The sequence below is a fragment of the Oncorhynchus tshawytscha genome, linkage group LG17 (genome assembly GCF_018296145.1).
Source record: "Oncorhynchus tshawytscha isolate Ot180627B linkage group LG17, Otsh_v2.0, whole genome shotgun sequence".
Classification (NCBI taxonomy): Eukaryota; Metazoa; Chordata; class Actinopteri; order Salmoniformes; family Salmonidae; genus Oncorhynchus; species Oncorhynchus tshawytscha.
The window spans coordinates 20,747,413-20,756,602 of NC_056445.1; the positions used below are offsets into that span (position 1 = coordinate 20,747,413).

The 9,190-nt window shown below is 55.6% G+C and overlaps 1 protein-coding gene across 15 annotated transcripts in view; it reads right to left on the bottom strand.

The window, feature by feature from the left end:
* kmt2e (lysine (K)-specific methyltransferase 2E) overlaps window positions 1–9,190 on the bottom strand; it is a 50,499-nt gene that overhangs the window by 2,548 nt on the left and 38,761 nt on the right. For 10 of the 15 annotated variants that reach the window (XM_042300388.1, XM_042300391.1, XM_042300387.1 and 7 more), the window contains 10 exons: window positions 5,640–5,744; window positions 3,978–4,049; window positions 3,286–3,459; window positions 2,790–3,125; window positions 2,339–2,632; window positions 1,805–1,973; window positions 1,358–1,587; window positions 669–1,271; window positions 200–563; window positions 42–118 (listed from right to left, as the gene is read on the bottom strand). In XM_042300388.1, coding sequence (XP_042156322.1) covers window positions 42–118; window positions 200–563; window positions 669–1,271; window positions 1,358–1,587; window positions 1,805–1,973; window positions 2,339–2,632; window positions 2,790–3,125; window positions 3,286–3,459; window positions 3,978–4,049; window positions 5,640–5,744 — 2,424 coding nt within the window. The remainder of the gene's footprint in view (window positions 1–41; window positions 119–199; window positions 564–668; window positions 1,272–1,357; window positions 1,588–1,804; window positions 1,974–2,338; window positions 2,633–2,789; window positions 3,126–3,285; window positions 3,460–3,977; window positions 4,050–5,639; window positions 5,745–9,190) is intronic. The other 5 variants (XM_042300395.1, XM_042300397.1, XM_042300390.1 and 2 more) reach the window with 4 other exon arrangements.

Consider the following 9,190-nt stretch of genomic DNA (forward strand, 5'->3'; position numbering starts at 1 on the left):
TTCACACTACTGTTTGAGCCAGAAAGCAGAATGTGTCTTACCGTGTGGGTTGGGGTCCTCTGCAGGCTAGGAGATGAACCATCTCTGACTGGGGCCTCACTGCCCTCGGTCTCTCCATCTGAAACAAGCACACATTATTACAATTAAACTACCATCAGTAAAGAAGTTATGTCCAAGTGGTGTGTGTGTGTGTGTGTACCTTTGTCCTTGCTGTGGTCACTAAGCGACAGGGCTCTGTGGTAGCCACGCTCTCTTGCCTGCTCCACCGAGGTGGACGAGGTCCACTGTCCCTCTCCCCCCTCTCTCTCCCCCTCGACAGGGGGCTCTGTGTCCTCGCTGGGCTGGGGGGTATTTGACTCAGGCGGGGTGGGGGCCACTGCAGCAGGGGCCACTGGAGCTTGGGCCGGAGCAAGAGCCAGGGGTGGAGGCTCTTGGGTGGTCTCCATGGGCAGAGGGAACATCTCCACCAGGGTAGGTGTTGTAGAGACAGGCGAGCCGCATTCCATTTTGGAGCCGCTGCGCTGCGCCTCTCGCTGACGTTTCCTGTACTCCAGCAAAGACACCTGGGAAAACGCATGACATCACACGAAAACAGACGTACCTTTATCAGTCCAGGAACCGTGACACAGCTTGAATGGGCAGGCTGAATAGAGAATATAGCAACTCACCTTTTTCTTCTGTGGGGGATTCTGTCCTGACCCTCCCTCTCCGGTGCCGTCTCCACTTAGTGAACGAGAGAAGGCCAGCGTTCCCCCCTCCTCAGGGCAGGGGTAGAAGAGAGACCCTGCAGCCTCTGTGAAGGGTCCTGCTGCCAGGGGTACTGGTACTGTCACTGCCACAACACCAGCCACAGCCACCGCCTCAGGCCTGAAGGCCAAGATGGGCTCCAGGGTGTGTGAAGGGGTAAGGTCCCTCAGGTTAGAGTTGATGGGGGAGAAGGACAGACCCCCTGGCCCTGACAGACCCACTCTCTCTGGACTCTTCATCCAGGGGGGGAGGAGGGAGGAAGAGGCTGGGTCTGTGGAAGGGGCGTCGCTGCTGCCCTCGGTCCCTGTCTCTGGCCCCTCCTCTCCCACACAGTCCTGGGACTCGGGGGTGGGGGGCTGGGGGCTCAGGGGGGCGCTGGTCTTGGCCTCTTGGGGGGGCAACACATCCAGACTGGGAGCCCTGACCGCTACACAGGGGGAGGAGAGCAGCGAAGGTGGCCGCTCAGCCTCTTGGGGGCCGGGCCTGCGACTGCCCTCTGGTGAGCTGTCCAGGGAAGACTCGCTCTGTGGACACAGGAACAGAGATATTAACACATCGTTCACTTCCCTCTATGAGTGTGTGTGTGTTTGTAGGTGAGTGTGTCTCTTACTTCCTGCGGGGCACTGAGTGTGTGTGTGGGGGTGCTAGGTAGAGGCTCGGGGCTCGGCTCTTCCGTACGGGTGACACAGGGTGGTGTGGCCAGCAGCAAGGGTGTACCCGGCATCTCTGATAGGTCGGCCCGGGTTGGCGTTGCGCAGGGAGAGCCGTAGGGGGTGGAGCTCTCTGACATGCAGGCGTCCAGTGGACACAGACGCCGCTTCTTCAGAGGAGTGGGCAACTCTATTACACACACACACAGACAGAGAGAGAGAGAGAGAGAGAGAGACAGAGAGAGAGAGACAGAGAGAGAGAGACAGAGAGAGAGACAGAGACAGAGACAGAGACAGAGAGAGAGAGAGAGAGAGAAAGGGTTACTCACATGCAAAAAACAGACAAGTCTAGCATACAAGACTTATGTTCCTTCTAAGTGATGAGAAACATATTCCTGAGTCCTCACCAGAGTCCTCACCTGGCAAGGTGCAGCTTCCATTGTAGGGGAGTGGGCTGTCAGAGTCCCCGTTGATAGGAGGGCTGAGAGGGCCCTCGCTAGGCATGACCAGGGTGGGCCGGCCGCTGCTGGGTGGAGGGGTGGTGGTCTCCTCCTCTAGAGCCTGCTTCAGCCAGCGCTGTGGGGAGAAGACAGGGAGGGAGAGGACTTAGACACGTCAACCACAAATACAAATCATGTTCACTAATCTCCAAGGCAGCTACATCTTAGAAAACCTAAGTCTCTGTTATTGACAATAATACTGTCCCTCTGCCCGGTTAACCCCGCCAGTCTGTCCCTCTGCCCGGTTAACCCCGCCAGTCTGTCCCTCTGCCCGGTTAACCCTGCCAGTCTGTCCCTCTGCCCGGTTAACCCCGCCAGTCTGTCCCTCTGCCCGGTTAACCCCGCCAGTCTGTCCCTCTGCCCGGTTAACCCCGCCAGTCTGTTTTTCTATACCTGACAGCTAACTCTCTCCATTCCCCTGTGAGGTGAAGAACAACATACCTTCTTGCAGGAGCCTGAGGTGGGCGGCGTGTCGGGCAGCTCGCGAGAACGCCGGCGTCCGGTGGGCACCCCAGGGGTGGTGGGGCTGCGGATGGCCAGGAAGGGCGAGGAGAAGCGGACGTAGTGTTTGGGCGTGCTGTAGACGTGCGGGCTGGGGCCCATGCCGGGCAGGGCGTTGAGCTGGGTGGCCAGCATCTCAGGGTCGCTGCTGATCCTCAGGGGCCTCTCCGGGATCGGCTCTGGGGTCCGCAATGACCGCTCCTGCTTGTCGACGCACCACTCACTCACTAAGTGCTGTAGAGAGACAGAGAGAGCTTTAGTCAGAACCACACTGCATTTAATTATAGTATTGAGTGACATTTCACTAGAAGGAATAGAACATTCCTATTAGTCTAAATAGAATAGTGACTAGTCATGTTTAGGGGTGAGCACTGAGCCGTGGCTAGGATACCTTTTTAGTTTTGGGGTACTTCTGCCCGGAGCGGTTTCTGTCAGGGGCCGGGGAGCCACTGTAAGGGGGGCTGGTGTCAGGGGCATGGGAGGAGAGGGCCTCTGGTTCAGGGTCCCTGGAGGCCTCTACGTCTAGGCTATCATTGGCCACGGGGTCCAGGAGTTCCCCGGGCGAGCCGGGAGGTATGTCAGAGCAGGTGCTGATGGTGCGCGCTCGCCGCCTCTGCTGCCCGATGTGAGTGCGGCTCCGCGAGAAGCTCTTCCTCTGCTTGCTGCCTCGCAGCTTGGCCGGCGTGGGCTTGTTGAGACCCGGCTCCTCCTTCACCTCTATCAGGGGCTGGGAGAGACAGGGTTAGGATAGAGTACAGTAGCATAGTTTTGGATGGGTTTATAGTCACCATTAGCTAACCCTTCAGATTATTGACAACATCCTCTTTTAATAATAACGACCTGGTGAGTGCAGGCATAACGAACATGTTGAGTCAACTATCACTTACCGTTATGATACCAGGAGACTGCATGTCTGCCTCGGGGGTGGCAGGGGGCTCCTCCTTGATGCCCCCCTCTGACTTGGTGCCGATCTTCTCCAGGGCCTGCTCCCGCCTCTTCTCCCTCTTCTCCATGCGGGCAAAGGCCTGCAGGATGGCCTCCATCTTCCTCTCTTCACGGGTCTGTAGAGGAGAGGAGGACAGAGCAGTAAGCGTTAGTCCACGTGGCCTAGTCTCCTGAACCCACTGGGCCTAGAGGGGGAGGGACACGTTATCGCAACACAGGACAGGCAAGAGGCAGTCTGGCTGGCTAGCTGGCAGAGAAAAACACAGCGGCGGCGCAGAATGACAGAAAAAGGACCACCACTTCCTCTTCCAGTGGAGGAAAAACCAATGGAGATAGAACAAGTAAACACCCTGTTGATGTGAGACCAAACTAACTGGAAGTGGGAACGTAACATTAACCCTTACCAAACCATTCAGGGTGTATAGAACACCACGGCTGCCTCCAGACTAGTTTGACCACCCCCAGTAGCAGAGACACACTGGGGTCTGCCACAGGGCCAGTCAGCGGAGGGAAGATGGAGGTGGGGGTTAGTATGTTTGTCAGTCAATGGGGTCCCCTATGAGGTGGAGGGGAAGGCAGGCAGGCGGGGGTGGGTATGTTTGGGGGTGGGTAGGGGTTGGTGGGTCAGGTTTACCTCCGGTTTACTCAGTCCCAGACAGCTGGAGGCCCCCACGCCTTGCAGATGGGACTCCTCCGCTGGGCTGGCCTGAATGGTTTACAGAGAGACAGCCTGGTTTAGAAGACAAGAGGCCCGGTCCCCCCCAATAACACACATAGAACATACACACACCACCACGGTTCCCCACTCTAGGGGCTTCAGTGTGTCGCAGACCCTCAGGGATCCTCAGACGGGTGGGGGTGTGGAGAGGTGACCTGGCCACTACAGGGTTATGAAAGAGGGGAGAGAAGAGGGGGGGCAGATAGGGAGAATGGCTGCCTTATGTCTGTAGACGTGTTTCCAGTCAGGACTTCTTCACCTTGTCTGCTTACACCAGCATATCCAGTAGGAAGACTTTATTTGGGCTGAATGAATGAACAGTGATTTCAACACAACCCACCACCACTGGAACTCAGCCACATGTTCACCACCTCACCACAGTGTCATAAACCACATACTGAACCCACGACACAAGGAAAGAAAACCAAGACAGTAGTAACCAACCCAATCACCAACTTTCACCAAGGTTGATGACAAGCAACCACATACCATCTGCAACACCCAAAACCGAACATTACTGCAACTAAGATTTTAACTGTGTGTTCCATGCCGTGTCTGTATCCCTGGAACCAAGCTGGATCTTTCACATGAGTGTGGGAGACATACCATGCCTAACACACACAGACATCACCAGTGTTAAGAGCCCATGCAGACAGGGCATTGTTGTGGATGTGTGGTTGAACACCATACATACACCAGACCAGTGGGTGATTGTCACGTCAGAGGACGACAGTGAATCCAGAAGCTCTTTCTTCCACAGTAGAGGTGGGGGGACCAGCTTGCAGCTTCCCTTGGAGGGAGGCAGGCTATTGGATGTCCCAGACTCAATGAGGCCCTGGCAACAAAGAAGTCCCGTCCCGTCCCCCTCTTCTCTCTCGCTCAGGGCTATTTAGCAGAGTGGGAGCCAGTCCGTTGGCCAGAACGATGAGTCAGCGCTTTACACCTTGGGCCTTGTAGTGTGAAAGGGAGCTGACAGCAGGGTAATTTCCAGAGTGTGTGTGTGTATATGACAGAGGGAGAGCATGCCAGAGTGTGTGTGAGCCCAACTGTCTAGGTCACCAGAGCTCTTTAGCAGGAGAGAGGAGAGTAATTGGTCATTTCAAAACAGTTAGCCAATTCTGTATGAGGGTCATACTCAGACACACAGGGAGAGTTCCAGTACTTACGTGTGTTGAGGCTGGGGCTCTTGTTTACTCAGCTAATTAGAGAGGAGAAGGAGGGGGTAGAGGGCCTGTGGCTCTGGAGGGCCCAGAATGGTGCAATGTGTGATGGTTTAGCAAATTAACTATTAAATAAATGAGGAAAATATGTATAATGATGACCAAAACACAGAGCCTCAGTGTTTGACGGCTCTGCCAGAAGAAGTGAGTGAGCAACAGAGAGCAGGGTGGGGGGGCCGCGGGCTAGGCTACACAGCAACAGGATGAGGCAGAGACAGCAGCAGAAGCAGGGAGGTGGGGGGGAAACCACCACCACCACACAAACAATGACCCATACCAGCAAGGATGAGCTTTTTCCTATTGGGGGTATGGGCTGCACACAGCAGGGCGCGCTACAGCCCTGGCTCACAGAACTTACCATCTTCCTCTTTCTCTCTGCAATGGTCTCCTCTGACTCCATCTCTACTTCACTGCTAACGGAGTTATCAGGCTGGTCTTCTACACCCTCTAACTCTGTAGGATCCTGTTAGAGGGGGAGAGGTGCTTTATCATGGCACTGACCAACCACAGGCAGTCTGGCTACAGACTAGAGGGTCTAGAGTAGTGAGGTGGTAGGTGGGGAGGGGGAGAGAGTGACCGTTGGGGGCACTGACTGGGGACACTGACTGGGGACGTGGTGGGTTTGTCTGTCCACAAACTTGCTCAGAGCTTGTATTCGGACCTAGGCAGTCAGAATAACATCGAAACGCAATCGTACCCCTTATCAAAGAAGAGCGAGAGACCAGGTTCACTTCTGTAGTGCCTTGTGATACATTGTTGGGAGCCCACTCCCAACAACTACCCTGTAACCAACAACTACCCTGTCATATGTCAAGTTGTGGCTCTTGTGGTCACACAAAGGTCTGTTTGCGCACAATGACAGATGTGGACAGCTTCCCTATTCAGTGTGTTCAGTTCATGGTTTGTGCGCGGTGTTCCGATAGAAATGCCTCGCACCTTATCTCTGAAGTCTGAGCCTCTTCACCGTTCCTCATTCTAGACCAGGCCTGGGCAACGCCAGTCCTCGGGGGCCTGATTGGGGTCACACCTCATCCCTAGCAAACACACCTGATTTAAACTAATTGCATTCTAAACTGAAGATCATAATTAGGTGATTATTGGAGTCAGGTATAAACCATGCTTCTGTGTGCTTCCCTCAGATCAGTCCTTAAAAATCACTCATTGTGGGAACTACCAGTTCCTACCACAGAAGCAACATGTTTACCGATAAGACCTATGGCCTGGGTCGGGGTTATTGGACAACACAACAAAATGTTTTGCAATGGAATAGGAAAACAGACATTTCTTACTGGACAGGTTCAGATTGTACCTCTGTTTCACTGAGCGTTTTCTTCCGTTTGGTATCTACTGAACACAAGGTTGGGGACCACCCCAGAGACAGAGGGCTTTCTCTCTGTGTATAACACTGAGTACAGGGATGCCTAGTGGTGCGTTCAGGAGCTCCTGCAGTAGAGAGGACACAGCGTGATAGCATGTCTCATCTGCCACTAGAGGGCTAGACACAGCATGGTGAGAGAGATGGCTGGGTGCAGGAGTGGGCTTTGGCCAGGGAGAGGGGGAACCAAGACGGATGATAGAGGAATACAAGTAGTCTACTTATGGATAACAAGAATAAAACAGAAACATTAAAAAATGGCTAAACGCATGGACATTGGACACTAACTAAATGGAAAATAAGCTAAATATGATAACACAAAGTCTTTAAGGGGAAAGACAACTTATAGGCTCCTATGAGGCAATCTTCAACAGTGATGGAGAAATGGCAGTGGGTGAAGGGTATGTGATGGGGACTGGGGTGGGAAACGTGTGGTGATGGGGACTGGGTGGGGAAACGCGTAGTGATGGGGTACGGAAACGCGTGGTGATGGGGTACGGAAACGCGTGGTGATGGGGTACGGAAACGCGTGGTGATGGGGACTGGGTGGGGAAACGCGTGGTGATGGGGTACGGAAACGCGCGTGGTGATGGGGACTGGGTGGGGAAACGCGTGGTGATGGGGTACGGAAACGCGTGGTGATGGGGGTACGAAACGCGTGGTGATGGGGTACGGAAACGCGTGGTGATGGGGTACGGAAACGCGTGGTGATGGGGGAACGGAAACGCGTGGTGATGGGGAACGGAAACGCGTGGTGATGGGGAACGGAAACGCGTGGTGATGGGGAACGGAAACGCGTGGTGATGGGGAACGGAAACGCGTGGTGATGGGGAACGGAAACGCGTGGTGATGGGGAAAGGAAACGCGTGGTGATGGGGAACGGAAACGCGTGGTGATGGAACGGAACGGAAACGCGTGGTGATGGGGAACGGAAACGCGTGGTGATGGGGAAAGGAAACGCGTGGTGATGGGGTACGGAAACGCGTGGTGATGGGGAAAGGAAACGCGTGGTGATGGGGAACGGAAACGCGTGGTGATGGGGAACGGAAACGCGTGGTGATGGGGAACGGAAACGCGTGGTGATGGGGAACGGAAACGCGTGGTGATGGGGAACGGAAACGCGTGGTGATGGGGAAAGGAAACGCGTGGTGATGGGGAACGGAAACGCGTGGTGATGGGGAACGGAAACGCGTGGTGATGGGGAACGGAAACGCGTGGTGATGGGGAAAGGAAACGCGTGGTGATGGGGTACGGAAACGCGTGGTGATGGGGTACGGAAACGCGTGGTGATGGGGAACGGAAACGCGTGGTGATGGGGTACGGAAACGCGTGGTGATGGGGTACGGAAACGCGTGGTGATGGGGAAAGGAAACGCGTGGTGATGGGGAACGGAAACGCGTGGTGATGGGGAACGGAAACGCGTGGTGATGGGGAACGGAAACGCGTGGTGATGGGGAACGGAAACGCGTGGTGATGGGGAACGGAAACGCGTGGTGATGGGGTACGGAAACGCGTGGTGATGGGGAAAGGAAACGCGTGGTGATGGGGTACGGAAACGCGTGGTGATGGGGAACGGAAACGCGTGGTGATGGGGAACGGAAACGCGTGGTGATGGGGAACGGAAACGCGTTGTGATGGGGAACGGAAACGCGTGGTGATGGGGAACGGAAACGCGTGGTGATGGGGAACGGAAACGCGTGGTGATGGGGTACGGAAACGCGTGGTGATGGGGTACGGAAACGCGTGGTGATGGGGAACGGAAACGCGTGGTGATGGGGAACGGAAACGCGTGGTGATGGGGCACGGAAACGCGTGGTGATGGGGTACGGAAACGCGTGGTGATGGGGTACGGAAACGCGTGGTGATGGGGTACGGAAACGTGTGGTGATGGGGTACGGAAACGTGTGGTGATGGGGTACGGAAACGTGTGGTGATGGGGTACGGAACGTGTGGTGATGGGGTACGGAACGTGTGGTGATGGGGTACGGAACGTGTGGTGATGGGGTACGGAACGTGTGGTGATGGAGTACGGAAACGTGTGGTGATGGAGTACGGAAACGTGTGGTGATGGGGACGGGGGGGAAACGTGTGGTGATGGGGTACGGGGGGGGAAACGTGTGGTGATGGGGTACGGAAACGTGTGGTGATGGGGGACGGAAACGTGTGGTGATGGGGGACGGAAACGTGTGGTGATGGGGGACTGAAACGTGTGGTGATGGGGGACGGAAACGTGTGGTGATGGGGGACGGAAACGTGTGGTGATGGGGGACGGAAACGTGTGGTGATGGGGGGACGGAAACGTGTGGTGATGGGGACGGAAACGTGTGGTGATGGGGGACGGACGGAAACGTGTGGTGATGGGGGACAGATGGGGACGGAAACGTGTGGTGATGGGGGACTGAAACGTGTGGTGATGGGGGACGGAAACGTGTGGTGATGGGGGACTGAAACGTGTGGTGATGGGGGACGGAAACGTGTGGTGATGGGGGACGGAAACGTGATGGTGATGGGGGACGGAAACGTGTGGTGATGGG